A 17,187-nucleotide genomic window follows, 5' to 3' on the forward strand; every position below is an offset into this window, starting at 1 on the left:
GCACTGTGCAAGTGCTCCAGCAACACTTGGTGGAGTAATTTGTTTTTTTTCTTGGATCAAACATCATCAGCTAGTAGCATCTCTTCCTTTGTAGCCTGGGCAGTATGTTTTTACCTTCAGTGGCAAAGCAAATGTGTTGTTTCCTGCTTCACCGGGAACTGGTTCCTTGAATCTTTTCCTAAGTACTTTGTTACTGGTTGTTAAAGTAACTCGCTTTTTAGGCAGTAAATTGTCAAGCTGGGACAGAGCTCTTGCCACTGTCTTAGACATGCCTTGACAGGGCTTGTCTCAATATTGCACACTAGGGAATGTAAACACATACCAGTGCTACAGCAAGGATATAGTAACATGCTTATATATCCTGAAAAAAACCTTACACATACATCCCTAATTGCAGCATCATCCTTGCCTTTACAACATGTCTTCCATTCCAATCTTCAGCCACTTTAAATCCTTCTAAAACATTGACAGTACCTCTACAGGTACTTAACCTTTAGCAAGAACTTCCAGCTACAACCAGTTTGGTTGTGGAATCCATCACAATCCACTACTCTGTTGGTTACTGGAGAAAGAAGAAAAAAGTCATAGTGCAATCTCCTCCTCTCTGTATTACAGTCATGATGCTTTAATTAATGGTTGTGAGATTGTGTCTCTTGGCATCTCTTCCTCTCATTCAGCCGTTTTACTCTGATGAACCACCAAGCAGCTTGAAATGACAGCAGCCAAAGAACTAGTAGGAGGAACTGAACCACATCAAGGCTGAGATATACTGTAATAACTGGTTTAAAGGTTTTCTTAATAATAACAGTCAAATGATTAAGTCCTTGACTTTACAATAATGACAATGTTGACAAAACTGTCAAGAACAATAAGCTTAATTACTATGCAGACTTATGCATCATGTGCATATTTTCGGGCTGAAAGTGCAAAGCAGCGTCTCAGTGTTACAAGGGTTAAATGTGACTGTGCTGGAAGAGGAAAACAAATAAGTCTTAACTCATGTCCTTGATTCTAGCTAAGTTAAATACAGTGATGAGTCAATTAGTTGCCTTTTTATGCCTTTTGTGATTTCCTCTTAATTTCAGAAATCTGTGGTGTACAAGGTGAAAAGCACTAAACCTGTATGTAAAACCTTCCTTACAACTCACAGCTGGCCCATTACGTTAATTTTAAGCTGACATATTTTTATTCTACCTATTAAGAGTAGTTGGCTTGATTCTGAACCACGATCTGAATTATCATTACATATCATTTATTTAATCTTGGTGTCTTTTATTTATTTAATCTTCATTCTGGCTTCAGCCATTTCAGCCCCTCTCCTCTTAAGGTAACATTTCTCTGAATGGCTGCTCCTTATAAACACAGAGTGTAAAGAGCAGATGGTTAGGGCTGCACACAGTGAGGTGTGTGCTTGAGATGGCCATACTTTTGATATCATATAGATCCAAGAGGAGAAAAAAAATGTTTCAAATTGAATCTTTAAGTTGATATCAGATTATCTTTACAGAGTCCACAATCTTACTGAGGTTGTTAAGTGGCTTGGTGCCACTGTACTCTTAGTTAAAAACATGAAAAGGATGAACAACTGAGACTCTGACAACCTGAAACAGCTGAATGCTTTACCAAGTAGTCACACATGTGCGACTAGTAGAGCAGGGCGATATGACCAAAAATATTTATCACGATATACATTTGAAAATTTGCGATAACGATATATCTGACGATATAATTGACACTAGACAAAATACTTTACAACTCCACAACTTTATTAGAGCAAAAAGCAAAATCTATGTATTTTCACTTAAACAAGCAGCTGTTTTTTTTTTTATGTGCATTAAAGTTATATACAAATTAACAGTGCAAATGCGAATTCCTTGCTGACAGTTTAACTAAAAGGCATTTCCAGTGGAAATTGGCCGACATATCCTCAGCATAACCATGTATAATATCCACAAAACTTAAAAAGAGGTTATACACACACAATACGGTAATATTATGTTGAAGCACAGTACGTATCACTCCGCAAGGCTCCTCCCTACGATAGCCGTAATGCTCCGACAATCCATCAGGCGGTGCAGTTCGTAGCTTAGCAAAGTCGTACTAAAACATTTGACAGATTTTCGAGCGCCATGTACCACATAAAATCGTTTCAAGGTCAGTAAACGCGACCAGAATTCATACATAAGGCACGAGGGATTATAAGGGGCACTGTCGATTTTCAGATTTTAAGTGTGCCGTATTTTTCAAAAACCACGGTAATAACGACGGCCCGCTAGCGTGCTCTACCAAAAATAGTGCTTTGTTGTATATCTGACGGACGAAAGCTAAACCAGTTCCACAGCATTGAAGTTGCAGCATTTTTACAAACCAATTCTGGTTCATCCGTTTCATTCAACACTCCACTTTCGCCCTTCTCATTCTCTGTCACCGCCATGTGCGTATGCAAACAAAGGCACAGCGCATGCGCATTTTACCCATATTCTATCACGATATTTCATTTTCTTATCATTGCCCAACATTATACCGGTATTACTGTGAACGGTATGATATGGCCCAGCCCTAGCGACCAGTTGTCTAGACATCTAATGCAAAAAAATTTCTAGATGAAAAAGTGTAACAATTCATTAATATATTCAGAACTGTAGAAACCATGCCAGTAATTCTGCATAGGAGAAAATACTTTTGGTCCCCTTTATATAATTCCAGAAATGTACAGCCTTGAAGCAAAACCAAAATTCAAGCTAACTAGCTTGCCTGAAAGTTAACCCACAAACGTGTTAGTCTACATATCAGCTAGTCAATTAGCGTGCCAAGCAGCCAGTAGGCTACACAGTGGACTGCAATGATCTGGAATGATAGGCCTCGTTGCACACAACAGCACACACCTCCATTTTGTCATGGATGACTGAAAGGCATAATTACACTTAATTACCCCTTTCGATGCCTGCTCTCTGCTCTTTTTAGAATAGAATAGAATTCAACTTTATTGTCATTGCACATGTCACAAGTACAAGGCAACGAAATGCAGTTTGCATCCATCCAGAAGTGCTTTAGCCATGATATAGATATATTACAAAATATATATTAGCAATAATAAAGGCAGGAGGGTGAAGAGTCAATTTTAAAGTGGAATCCTGCAGTGATAATGGTTAATCTAAGAGGTATATATCTATGGTTAGATCTAAGGCTAACATAATTTCCTTTCTTTATCTCCTCCGATCTATCTTCTTAAAAAAAAATAGCCACATCTAACTCCTTATTTAGTTTGTTCTTAAGAACAACTAAGAACAACAGCAGATTGGGTGTCAGCTGGCAGAGGAAAGATATACTGACAACAAATGTGAACACAGCTGACTGTTTCACTAGCTCACCAAGTGCTGGCCAGATGCAATAACACTCTTGCTGCTCTATCTAGGATGTGAACTTTTGGATAAGTCAGCCAAACAGTCACTGTCCCTCTCAGTGTGTGTATTAATAGCAGACCTGTTGAATCGAAAGCAGAGCAGACATCTGCCAGCTCTGCCTGCTGCAGGACTCCCACCCACCTCCTGTTCTCCAGGTCACGTTAACTTTTATCGAGTGGAAAAGTGTTAGCGCTGATTCCTCCAGATTCACTGTTTATGTTATAGCTGTGTCGCTAGCGATCACGTAGCACATCATTATAAACCAGCTAGCCCAACTTCAGTAACCCTACAAACGTCACTGCTGTTTAGTTTTCTGTCTTCATTTATGTTGGAAGTGATAGCAGAGCTGTACGTTTGAATTTTTCCAGAAATCTCTCAGTCAGAACAAGTGAAACTAGCGAGCTAACTTCCGCCAACTTCCTGCTAGCTTCTAACTCCGTTAAGTGTAATAAATTCTGTTTTCATGGATGCCTGGATGTTAAACTTCATAGTTACACCTGGTAAAGCAGCAATGCTGATCGTTTTATTAAAGATGAAAGAATTTAGACAGTTTTTTTAAACTCTCAGTTATGCTGCAGTGTTTGTTTGGCTTTGGGATCTGAGAGGGAAGGAGTTTAGGACCCAGATTACTCCCAGATTTACGAGCGCCTTAGTCCCACAAATACGGCAATAACAACGGCCCACTTGCATGTTCTACAAAAAACTGTGCTTTGTTGTGTATCTGACGGACAAACACCAAACCAGTTCCATATCACTGAAGTGGCACCATTTTTCCAAACTAATTCTGGTTCATCAGCTTCACTCAACAATCCGCTTTCTCCATTCTCATTCTCCGTTGCTGCCATGCTTTTTTGGCCATGTGCGTATGAAAACAAAGGCACTGCGCATGCACGTTTTACCCATATTCTATCGCGATATTTTATTTTCTTATCGTTGCCTAACATTGTACCGGTATTACCACGAACGGTATAATATGGCCCAGCCCTACTGTAAAGCAGAGATTTCAAACACAGAACCCCTGAGCCAGAAAAGGCCTGCCAAAGGATCCAATCCAACCCACTGGGGGAGGGGGTATATTTTCTGGAGTTTTCACTTTTGTCATTACTTTTATATGAGCCTGAGATCTAAACTATAGCCTTCATACAAACAAAGACATTGCCTGCTCCACTATATCAAAGTAAGCAACATATAAGGCAAACAGAAAATGAGTTTTTTTCCCTGTTAGTACATCCAGTGAAAAACATAAAGGGTACTGTTTTTCCCCCACTATAGAGCAACTATTAAATTCTCTCAAAAAGGCTATAGCCTTTTTTAAACACAAGCAGCTATCCATCCATCTGGCTTTGTGTGTACAATTCATTATTTCACTTATACAAAGTAGTGGCAGCTGCACAGGTGTCACTGCAAGCGACAAGTTAACCTCTCATACACTGCTCAGTGCTTTTGAACATGTCATTCTGCAGCCTCTACAATAAAAAGGCCGAAACAAAAGAAAGCGCATAGTAGTTAGGGCCCTGTCAGGCAGAAATCCATAGTGTCAATCCCACCCTCTCAGCCATATCGCAATTTTCAACTCAAGTCCTAAAAACAAATGGCACTCAGAGTGACAAGTCCCTACTTTGCATTCAGTGCCTAAAAAGCACACAGGCCTTGAAGAAAGTAAGCCAATGACTTGTTGCAATTCTATAACTTTCAACTTAGCTTTAGCATAAATATGCAGTGGAACCTTTGACTCAGAGTGTCCTCGTGTCTTGAGACTTTATGCAATGCACAGCCTCTGCCACCTGTCACCCCATCCATTTACATGAGTCTCTCTTGGAAGCCTAGATAGCTTTGACTAATCCCCACCATAACTGACTGACAGCTGACCATTTGCTCACACAGGCACTATTGCTAAGTAGGCCTGCATCCCCCCTTGGATTTATAAATCACTGTTTTACACACTTACAGGTCAGGTTTCCCTGACTTCTCCTGCAATAGCATGCTTTTGAGGGTGCAAGAGGCTAAAGAAAGCAGGACTAAAGAGTCCTGCTTTTAAAGTGCACAAGTTCTCATACAACCAAAAAATCCAATGATACTGTTAATATCACGTTGCGGTGGCTACAAAGTACTACCAACTTCCACATATCACACAAACAGGCATTTTAGTTGGCATTTCAATGGGGCAGATGATACATTTCTGTCTTCATCTTATTTTTTGTAATAAGGAGGACAGCCTTAGATTAAGAGACTAGATATCACATGTAAAGATATTGCATATCAACGGACAAAGTACAAATGTAATGGTGCTGTTAAACCAAATACAATAAAGTCTTCAGACAGTGTGATTACATTCAAGGAAGAGACCATAACTGATGCAAGTTCAGGTCTGGCAACGCAAAGAGAACTGACTACACAACCATGATGGTTAAAAACTTTTCAGCACTGATGCCGTGCCACAAAACCTTACTTGACATTCTCCTATAGACTGGATTCTCTAAACCCTACAAACTGACAGCAGAAAATAAGCATTTTGCTGTGTGTGCCAGAGTCGCTTTATACAACTTTACTTCTACACGCTACAGAAAAATTAGCAGCTCTGCAGACAGTGAGTGAAATCAGTCACAATATGACTTTGTGGTAAGTGCTACGTAATCCGTCATGGATACAACTGATTGGTGAAATTGAGTAATTATAATTACAAGTTGTAATTCTTTTGTGTTTTATCTAAAAATACCACCCCGGCCTTCTATAGACAATTATGTCGTTAAAACCTTCTGAAAAAAGGAATATGTCAATAACAGCCCAATCCAACCCGCTGTATCAACAGCGACCATCACAAATGTTGTTTTCTTCCAAAATTCATGACAAATGGATACAAATTTCACAGAATCTTTGGAAACATTCTTAAGATGGCTACATGCTGTGCCACTTTAGCAATCTCATAAATTTGCTCCATGCTACACTGTTTACTGCCCCAAAATAAACAATGCAGACCTTCACATTTGAAGCATGTATGCATGAGTAGGACTTGAATCTGCATACAATTACAGAAGATGCATTTGACCTTGACCTTCACTGTTAGGGTCCAAGGTCAAAATTGACCTTGAAAAAACATTTAAAGAAACCATATCGAGTAATTTATGGAAAGGGCATGGAGACAGCTGTACAACACACTTTTTATGTTTTTAGTACGACGCATTGCGACGTGACAATGATGCCACAACAGGCTGAGGCCATCACATTGTAATAAACGCAGGCTGACATCTACATGTTATAATGAAAACAAATCATCAGTTTTGGTATTGGTACTACTTTGGTGCCTAACTTGACCTCTGGGGGTCGTTGGGCACTCTTGGCATCAGCTATCAGATTTTTTTTTTTTTTTTTTTAAAAACACTAAAAGTGCATCGCTATTAAAAAAACAAAAATAACAAAAATAACAACACTGTGTGTTGGTCCTTATACAAACATAAAGCATCACTATGTCTTTTACTAATACAGTGATTCTGCCCAGCTGTGCACCTCTGAGGAGCCTGTTTGGCCACACAAAATTCCCACAAACCTTCCTTCAGTCAGGCTGAGACACTAATGCCTCTTTTCCACTAGTACCTACTCAGTTTGGCTCAACTTTTAAGGTTTTCTGTTAGGTGGCAGTACCTGGTACCAGGTACTTTTTCAGTACCTGCTTGGCTAGGGTTCCAAGCAAGCTGCGTCAATACGAAAATGTGACATCAACAGACTGCATGCCACTAATTGTCCAGTCAGTGGCATCACTCAATAGTCATCGAGAGCAACATCTTCACAATAATCAAAACTGCCATTTTTAAAACCGGGCAACAAGGGAAATGGCTGCACACAAACCAACACCGTGCACATTGAGGTGGTACTCAATAATGGGAATGGAAAACAACGGAAACAGAGTAGAGTGAAGTGGAGTCGAGTAGGTACTAGAGCAAAAGAGGAATAAGTTGTGAAACACTAACAAGTCCAAGGGACTGTGAAACTATTGTACTACTTTGTGTGTTTTATGTGTGGAATTGGGAAGCATGCTTGTATCCAGCTGGTTACCAAATGATGCAGGCACAGAGCAAATAAACTACAAAGACAAAATGGAAAGTGAAGAAATGTCATTCTCCTAAATTCACTGTTTTATTGTAAATTTAAAAAAAAAAAAAAAAAAAAAATCCAAATCCAGCGACAAGGAAAATCTTCTGTCTGATTTGCAAAATCATCTGCAAATCAGGAGGGGTACACAGCTCCTTCAGTCTCCTATTTAGTGGTTACGTTAAAGAAAAGCATGCTCTGTGCTACAGCAATAAACCAGGCTTTAGTTTCAATAAAGGGGGTTCAAAGACATGAAACAAGCCCCAAGTGGAGATATGACAAACTGACTGAGACTCAAACCAGCACAGAGCAAAAACACAATCATTAATAAAAACCAGAAAACATTTACTGTATATGATGCCTTTTTTCTTCCACTGGCTCAACAATGATGCTAATAAAATAAAAGGAAGGAGGCAGCCAAAGAAGGTTCTGTGTAACCAAGCTCTTTAACACATCTTTAACAATGAGTTAAAAGGACTAGCTTTATAAGGAGGAGTGTGCTTTCACACATTAAGTAAGAAAATAACAGTTCTGTCCAGAGGAATTGCAGGAAAGACATTTGTTGTTTGTTTTTTTCCCCATTTATGATATCTTATATTGACCCTGAGCAAAAATATGTAAAAATCCTTTTTCTCAGTGGAAAATGGTGAACATAATGAGAAAAAATGGTCCTGGGCCCAGTGGTGGGAACAAACTGAATGAGTTCTAGTCAAAGCCAGTCAGTCTGTGTCAACACAGGACTGCATAAATAGCTGCATCCTGCTTCTTTCTCATCCTCTCCTGGCCCAGTCCAAACAATAGCATGGATTAACTGTCCTTCCCATCTACTGGCAGTGGGCAACAGTAACCAGGACTGCAATTAAGAGCCCCTCTGGCTGCTCTCTGTAGACACAGTCCTCAAGCTTTAACGATGGAACCAAAGCCAGCAAAACAGCTCTACTGTGCACACGTGCACACACAGTAGCCAGTAAATATGTTGATAAGGTTCATTAATGGCTGCTTGTAGCCAGGAAGGCTTTCATAGGTTAAGGGCTTTTCATCAGCTAAAGAGTGCCAAGAGCACAAAATGCTGAACCCTCTTAGTACAAAGTTTAACCCCGCCATAAGTTGGACCATAACAGTAAGAAACAATACTCTGTAATGAAACAACCAAGTGGTAGTGACTGAAATACACTGCCTGGACTGAGACTATATACAGACCATCATTTTTAATCTGTGGAATTATACATAACAAACACAATCTAATATGATTTTGTTTCTGTGCAAGGAGATGAACAGGACTCTGCTCTCTTAGGGACACCCACTAGAATACTAAGTAAACCTTTCAGAGGCCTTGCCTGCACATGTGCAAATAATAAGCACTTTCTCCTCATTACACTATTTTAGAGCGCAACAATCCATATGGCTAATGGCTCTGACCACAGGATCCAAAGGCAACACTAAAAAAACAAAAACAAACACAAACAAAAAAGCGACAAAAAAAAACAACAACAACAAACCACCACAGAATAACCATCAACCCAACAACTGGAGAGAGCTGCTGCTAGATAACACAGGAACAAGTACGGTAGTACCTATGCAATTACTATGTGTGCCAGTAAGTATATCTCACACAGCAACCAGCTGGAAGAAAGCACAGACTGGCCCACCATCTAGCTCAACAGTGAGGTGAGCGGCATTGTGGACTAATCTGACTACATTTGTAGGGATGCTACTGAGGACTCCATGAAAGTGATAAACATTCCAGACTGGTTACTACTGGGGTTGTAACAATTTCTCCCAAACAATGGTTTTGGTTCATACCACAATTTTGGGGGCCCACATTGTTAGTTTATACCTTAATTCATTCTTTAGATGAAGTGCATAACAAGAAAAAAGAAAATTGTCTTCTCTTTACTTTGATGGATAATGCATGTTGGTTGCGTGCCACCAACAGCAGCAAGCGATAACATGAAGCCTGCCATTTAATCAGATATCCCCTGCAGTCATGCAGTCAAACTGCTCACAGAGCAGAGAGTACAACGCTGTCCAGTCACGCATACAATATCAAAGTCTTAGGATAAGTAAGCATGTGTGTGGTTTGTGATTGCGTGGGTGTGTACGGCTCAATGAGAAAGTAACCACAGCTTCCTCATTGCCTCAACTGCACCTCTCAAGTTTGTGAGAACTCCATTTGAAAAAGAAAAAGCAAATTAACATCTAGCTGACTGCCCTTGAAGGAACACCTTTGAGAGCCCTTGCTACATGCATAAATAATCATGAGACCGATTTCAGACTCCTTTAGGATTAAGACTGCATGCACACCCACACCGTCTGAAAAACAAGCTTAACAGAGTACATCTCATTATCCAATTCAGGAGATGGACTTACCGGTAGTCCCATGGTTTTAGTCTCAGCAAAGCCACCTGATATGACAAATATCATAATTATGTCATGGAAGGACACGCAATCTGTCTGTCTGCACTGTCAGTCCTCACAGGAAAATTAATGAGACACTCACAGACATCAGCTGTAGTTGGGCTGACCTTGTAGCCTACGGCAGCTCTCAAAAGGATCTGTGTTCCAGCAGCACAGTGCTGGAACACACACCTTGGTATTTAAAACAAGCTCTGTTACACAGTCCCAGGGCTCATGACTGTTGAGTTAAAGTTATCTTACAACAACAGCGAACACATGCTCAGGCTCCGTATAAAGACTGAGTGCCGATGTGTCACAGCAGGGTGAGACAAAACTGTGTGAAACAGGTGCTAGCCACATTGCCACCCATCACACCGCTGCGTGTGCTAAAACTGGCTATTAACGTGACTTTGAAAAGACGTTCTGTGCAGTTTGATTCCAAAAGCCTGTTTTCTGACAGATGTTTTTAGTTTTGTCTTTTTTTCCCTTTCCTTTTCTGGAAGAGCTAGGGGAGTTAATAAAGTGGACTAGATAGTGAACTAGTGCTCAAGGCAACAGGCCCGGTGCTCCTCAGTGGAAGATAAAATGACTGCTGAACCTTAATGAGTGCATTACACTTTTAAAAATGCGCTGCATCAACATTCACATCCTGTCTAGTACACACCTCTGCAACTCACCAATACAATGTTCTAATTAGCTGTGTGACTCATTTCATTTCTTTACCATCATTCATCAGCCAAACATCTTTTGCATACCTACAGCCGGAGCATCATACTCATCACCCAGTAGTATTTCAGGAGCTGAGTATGCCAAAGATCCACAGCTGGTGGTCAGCTTTTTTCCTGGCTGAAACTTGTTACTGAATCCAAAGTCAGTGAGCTTGACCAGCCCTTGTTTTTCAAAGAACACCACGTTCTCGGGTTTCAAGTCCCTGTGCACCACGTGCAGCCGATGACAGTAGGAGATAGCGTGGACAATTTGGGCAAAATATTTCTTAGCCAACTCTTCGTTCAAGCCCTCCTCATGCTTCATAATGTAGTCAAACATATCTCCTCCATCTCCGAGCTCCAGGATGAGATAAAGCTTCGTCTGCGTATCTATCACTTCATACAGGCGCACAATGTTGGGGTGCTGCACCAGCTTCATGCAGCGGACCTCCTGGAAAAGGTGGCCCGTCGCCACTGTGTCTAGCTTAGTCTTGTCAATCACCTTCACCGCCACTTTCTCCCCAGTGAAGACATGGCGTGCCAGCTTGACTACAGCGAAGTGGCCACGGCCCAGGGTCTTGTCCAGGTCGTACAGGCCGGCAATCTTGCCATCGTAGCCACGCTTGAAGCCTGCCATAACTCTGGAAGGTGAGGGGGAAAGGGGAGCCCCCGCTATGGGCAGGAGCGGGTTGGATGAGTCAAGAGGGTCCAGCTTATTTCAGTTCATCAAAGGCTTAATGTTAAACCCATGGTTCCAGCTTCCTAATGCGCAGAAGACACAAACAAGCAAAATGCATTAATTACCTGTCATGAGAAAAGCTGATGTTAAAAAAAAAAAAAACAGAGAGAAGCACCTTTTTCCATTGTGGTGACATGTCAGTCTAGCCTAAATGCATCTGCCTGTCTCTTTATACAGCGTTATACAGAATAGGCTTGGCTACATGACAGAATTAATTGAGTTCAGCTAAGCGTACTGAACATATATATGTTAGCACAAAACCCGGTATGTTTAACCACTCAGCTTTCTGAACGCAGTGAGCTTGGGCTTGTTTTGACAGGGTGGTTGCTAACTGCTGCACCAGCTAATGCATCCCAACTCGTTGCCTCGTACTGATAAAAATTGAACTTTCCTAATATGTATACATACGTTAAATGTTTAAAAATACTTGTTACAACAACGGCAGAGTTTAAGCTCGTAACTCAGCTGTGTAACGGGCCCGGAGGTAGCACAACCAACTAACGTTAGCTCCCACCCGGGGAAGGGGGGTAGCTCGTTGTTCATTGATTGATCCTATGTTAGCTTACCGGATGACTCACGTTAATCACTTTGAAACAACGGAACGTCACCAGCCCACCCTACAGAATTCTCAACACAAACTCATTTTTCGTTTTGGTCACTCAGGTGAACAGGTGTTTCTTTCAATACCACCCAGCTAGCCTTAGTTAGCATGTAGCATATAGCAAGCTAAAGTTACTACGGTTCACTCAGCTCACCGCTCCAGCTTCTCTCCGCTAACCATAAACCCGCGAGTCCAAGTCTTCACCGGGTACCTTATGCGCTCCGGTGCTGTTTGTTTGTGGCGATTAATCACAAAAGACCAGGACGGTGCAGCCTCTTCAAGAAGACCACGGCACTACACGGTGCCTATGCCCAGCGTTCATTCCATGAAGGAGGCATTGCATCGTTGGCAACAGCTGCCCTAATCGGAATGGTAGTATCCTCCCAGCCGAAGCGGCGGGGCTGTGGTGCTGCCTTCGGGTGCTGAAAGTGTCAAAAATGTCACACCGTCACACTTATCATAGAATTGCTTTAAGCATTATACACAAGGTATAAAACGTATTTCCTTTCTTGAATAGATATGGATCACGATTAACTACAAAACCATTAAAAAAAATTAAAATGCAATAACAAGGTAGCATTTTTTTTCACGGAACCTACAGTATAGACACTAATTGTTTTTGATCGCTTTTGTTATTATTGCTAATTGACACTAATAAGGTTGTAGTCATTTGGACAGGCATCAGCAAATTGTACATATTCACAATCTAGCAGACTGAATACAGGTTATTTCGAGGAGTACTTGAAGGTAGCATATCAGCATCATCAACCGCATTCAACTCTGACGTCAAACGGTCTTGATTGGAAAAGGTTGCTGAACAACACAAATATTGTAGACAAATACTGCAGCAACAACAACAATAACGATAATGTTAATAATAATAATAATAATAATAATAATAATAATAATAATAATGACACATTTACTATGAGATAGCAGGAAGTACTTTACTTCTTCCTTGATTTTTAAAAAAGATAAATGTCAAAAGTGATAATCAACTTGAAATAATTGGGTTCCATACTTCAAGACTTTAACACAATCCTTATTTTCGGACATTCCCTGTCTCTGTTGTTTGGTCTTTGCAGTAAAAGGTGTGCACTGACACCTAGTGTCAGACAATCAGATCTATGTTTAGGCCTTTACTCCGCATCCTTTCTCTTCTCTTGTTCATTATTTCTATTAGTTGAAAATTGTGATCTTTAAACCTTTTTTCTCTATTTTTGCTCTATCACACATTGTACCTATACCTGATCTGCCAGTAAGGCATGTTATCTGGCTCAATGATTCACTGAACATCCAGCTTCCCCTCACAGGTGCTTAGTGACTTTCATTATTCAGTTGCAGCTTTTATTTTTTGCTCGCTCAGTCAGAAGTATTCCACTCAAAGAAGGTGCATTTTCCATGTTGAAATGTGTGCAGTGAAAAATAACAAAATCAAAAGACATACATATAAATACATAACAAATGTAAGACATTCAGAGTTTATGTACAACAAGATAAAGTTGAGTAATTCATATCCCATTGTGTTGTGCTCTATGGTAGCTACATAAATGCTGAGCAAATACAGCAGAGCTAAATTTAACATATAAATTATTCAGTTTTGCTTCTCCAGCTCATAGGCCTATTTCCTCTTTGTCATACCGAATTCTTGCACAAACTCACAAAGCAGACTCAAAAATAGTTGGAAAGTTCAAAGTTTTTATTTACACTTAAGTAAAGAGCAACAGGAGCAGTGGCTACCAGATTTATCATTTGAATCCATAAATTGCCAGTTTGTGTGACAGGCAGCAGCTTTTGACAGTTTAGCATACATACATATAGTTAGTATTTGGATCTGGGAATACTAGGTGCTGTAAGCTTTTCCTGTTTTTCACTGCTCCTGATGTCTAGAAAAAGAGCACTGAAAATTAAGGCAGTGACCCATTAATGTGTACACATTTAATGCATCAATTTTGTATAACCTGTTAGTAATGTCCAAAAGCCATGTGTGTCTAGTTGGGACAGTTTAGTGTCTGTTTTGATATTAGTTTTTTGATCAGACAAGAGAAACATCCGAGCAATCAGGTTAGGGCCAGTGATTGGGTTACCTCAGCAATTAGGTATACAGCCAGTGATTGGGGTTAAGGTTAGGGTTTTAGAAGGTTGGAGTTCTGAGAGACAGAGACAGCACAGCTAGGTTAACCCTTCAAATCCATAAATTCCCAGTTTGTGAGCCCAAAGAGTATATATTTTTAATATTAGTTTTTTGGTAAAAACAAAGCAATACCTCTAACCAATAGGATTAGGGCCAGGGGTTGGGTTACTCCAATGGTTACGGTTACAGCCAAGGATGGGGTTAGGGCTTTAGAATATTGGGTAGGGTTGGGGTTTGAGTGAGAGAACATACACCCAGGTTCGCCCTTTGAATCCATAAATTTCCAGTTTTTGCTCCAAGTGGCAGCTTGCAAGCTTACCACCCTGAGCATGCCCTATCTCATGTGATCTCCGAAGCTATAAGTGGGGCCTTGTTAGTACTTGGACCGCCTGGGAATACCAGGTGCTATAGGCTTTTCTTGTTTTTCAGAAAGGTACTGCTCCTGATGTGGAGAGAAAGAGCATTGAAAAATAAGGCAGAGGCCCATGAAAGTATACACATGTACCATGTTAGTGTTAGGGTTTTAGAAAATTAGGGTTTCAGAATATTGGAAAGGTTGTAGTTCCGAGAGACAGAGACAGTACGGCTAGGTTCACGCTTCAAATCCATAAATTCCCAGTTTGTGCTACAAAGATCAGCTTACAGCTATACCAACCTGAGCTTGCTTGATCTTGTCTCATCTCAGAAGCTAAGCGGGATTGGGCCTGGTTAGTACTTGAATAGGAGACCACCTGGGAATACCAGGGGCTTAAAGTTTATCCTGTTTTTTCAGAATGGGAATGTTCCTGATGTGTAGAGAAAGATTATGGGAAAATAAGGAAATGGGCAAAGAGTATACATTTTTAATGTTAGTTTTTTGGTCAAACAAGCAATACCTCTAACCAATAGGATTAGGGCCAGGGGTTGGGTTATTCCAATGGTTACGGTTACAGCCAAGGATGGGGTTAGGGCTTTAGAATATTGGGTAGGGTTGGGGTTTGAGTGAGAGTTCATACGCCCAGGTTCACCCTTTGAATCCATAAATTCTTACTTTGTGATCAAAGCAACAGCGTACTGCCATAACACACTGAGCATGTGCCAATTTAATCTCATTCTGGAAGCTAAGCAGGTACAAGACCAAATATCTCTTGTTGGAGCAGTTTGTTGTTGTGTTTAGGGCTAGGTTTTGGCCAGAGAAGAGAAAGTGCCAATTGATGGTGACAGGGCCAGGGTCAGGGTTGATAGAAATTACCAAACTACAGAAGAATTTAGGAGACGTCCCAAAAATAAAAGTTGAAACAATCTGCTTGACTGACATGCATGACTGACAATGTTGTGGCATATTCTGAATGAGACAACAGATGGTTTACTGTGGGATTTCCTCATTGACCTGTCTCCCCAATGTGATGTTTGTGTAGGGTATGTTTGGTCAGAGGGTTCCTTTGTTTGTGCGCATGCGCTATCCAGCATGCTTCCTGCTGTAACCCATAATTTCCTTCGGGATTAATAAAGTATTTCCGATTCTGATTCTGATCTGTTCCAGGGTGTGACTGAGCATCTGGACAGTCTGAGGGGCAACCTGGCAATGTCCTATGGACCAAAACATAAAGTCCCAGAGGTGTTCTATTGGATTACATCAGGTGAGCATGGAGGGCAGTCAATGGTATAAAATCCTTCATCCTCTAGGAACTGCCTGCACACTCTCATCACATGAGGCCAGGCTTTTATGTGCATGGTCTGTGCATTCCATATGCCTCCCTCAACCATCACAGACCCAACAAGGCAGCTTAAAGTTCTAATGACTTGTCTTCCTTTCACATCTGTCACATGAAGAAGGATTTCATGTTAGTATGTGTGAGTATGTGTGAAAATACACAGCACCAGTGGGCAATCTGACAATTCTGGTATTTTATGAAAATGCCAACTGGGCTCTACAGTGCTGAGAAGTGAGCACAGGGCCCACTAAGAAAGGTCATTTTGTAGGGCAGTTGTCATCCTGAAACAAATTTCAGTGGGTTCCACCCGTACAACCATTACTGTTTTAGTGGATATCTCAGTGTTGCAACTGTTGTTAACTTCATTAATACCAAAGAGGCTGAAACTGATTAACAACCCTGTCTGCTACTTAACCGAGCAGATTAATACCCCAGTTTAACTGACCTGATAATATACTGTGATGAATAAGCGTTCCTTTATTATGTTTATTTATTCATGTATTTATTTATTTAGTTAGTTAATTAGTTAGTTAATAAGTTAGCCGGTTAGTTGAGCAGTGTCTATAACAAGGAGCACTAAAGTAATTCTGGAAGCTATTTCTCATCCTTTAATTTGTCATAACCTGTTGGTTTTCAGGATTATCAGTCACTTTCATGTTCCCTTATGCTTTGGTTATGACAGAGCTGCATTATAAAGAGATTATGAATAGATGGAGTAACAACAGAAACAATCCTCTTGCTTGCTTTTCTTTTTTCAAACTCAAGATGGGAGTGTTGCTTTATGTTTGTCTTCCCATCACACACCAGTGCGCTTCTAACTAGCGCTGATCCAAATAATGGAAGGTTCCTACAATAGATGAATAATAACAGATTAAATATTAGGCAAAATTGTCAGTACATACCTTGTCATCTGCCAAATGACCCATTCTGGGATTGGGACCCAGTTGCATTTACCATTTCAATTGTCTTGTACCATATGTAACATTTAATTTCACATGTTTGTTTTCTGTATCAGTTCAAATCTTGTCCAACAAAGCAGAGTTGCAACTATTCATAAAATAAATGCTGGATTATTTTCTTCTTTTTTTTTTTTACTGCATCAGTTTCGTCACGATTGGACTTTTCAATCAGTTTATTATGTCTTAATATATTTCACATTGATCAGATTTGCTCTGACCTTTCCTAAAGGCACTCACGGGCAGATGGCTGAGCGTAAACGGTGTCATGTGTGGACATATTTTACCTCCACAAACAGCCAAGACGCAGTTTGCGATACATGTGGCAAGACAGTGAGGTGTTGTGGCAACATCGCTAACCTCGTCAAACACCTCAGAGTAAATCATATCACAGAATATGATGAGCTTATGTTGAGGCGAACTGACGAGGAGAAGAGGGACAGGTGCTGCTAGGGTGAGACAGGCGTCT

At 40.6% G+C, this 17,187-nt stretch overlaps 1 protein-coding gene across 2 annotated transcripts in view; it reads right to left on the minus strand.

The window, feature by feature from the left end:
• Window positions 1-12,429, minus strand: part of snrka (SNF related kinase a) — a 46,601-nt gene extending 34,172 nt beyond the window's left edge. The window contains exons 1-2 of one of the 2 annotated variants that reach the window (XM_085178392.1): window positions 12,146-12,429; window positions 10,643-11,356 (exon numbers count right to left, since the gene is read on the minus strand). In XM_085178392.1, the coding sequence (XP_085034518.1) occupies window positions 10,643-11,231 (589 nt within the window). In that variant the 5' untranslated portion in view covers window positions 11,232-11,356; window positions 12,146-12,429. Of the gene's footprint in view, window positions 1-10,642; window positions 11,357-12,088 lie in introns of both variants that reach the window. The other variant, XM_085178391.1, reaches the window with a different exon arrangement.
• Window positions 12,430-17,187: the final 4,758 nt, after the last annotated feature.

Source organism: Neolamprologus multifasciatus, chromosome 11, assembly GCF_963576455.1.
Source record: "Neolamprologus multifasciatus chromosome 11, fNeoMul1.2, whole genome shotgun sequence".
Classification (NCBI taxonomy): Eukaryota; Metazoa; Chordata; class Actinopteri; order Cichliformes; family Cichlidae; genus Neolamprologus; species Neolamprologus multifasciatus.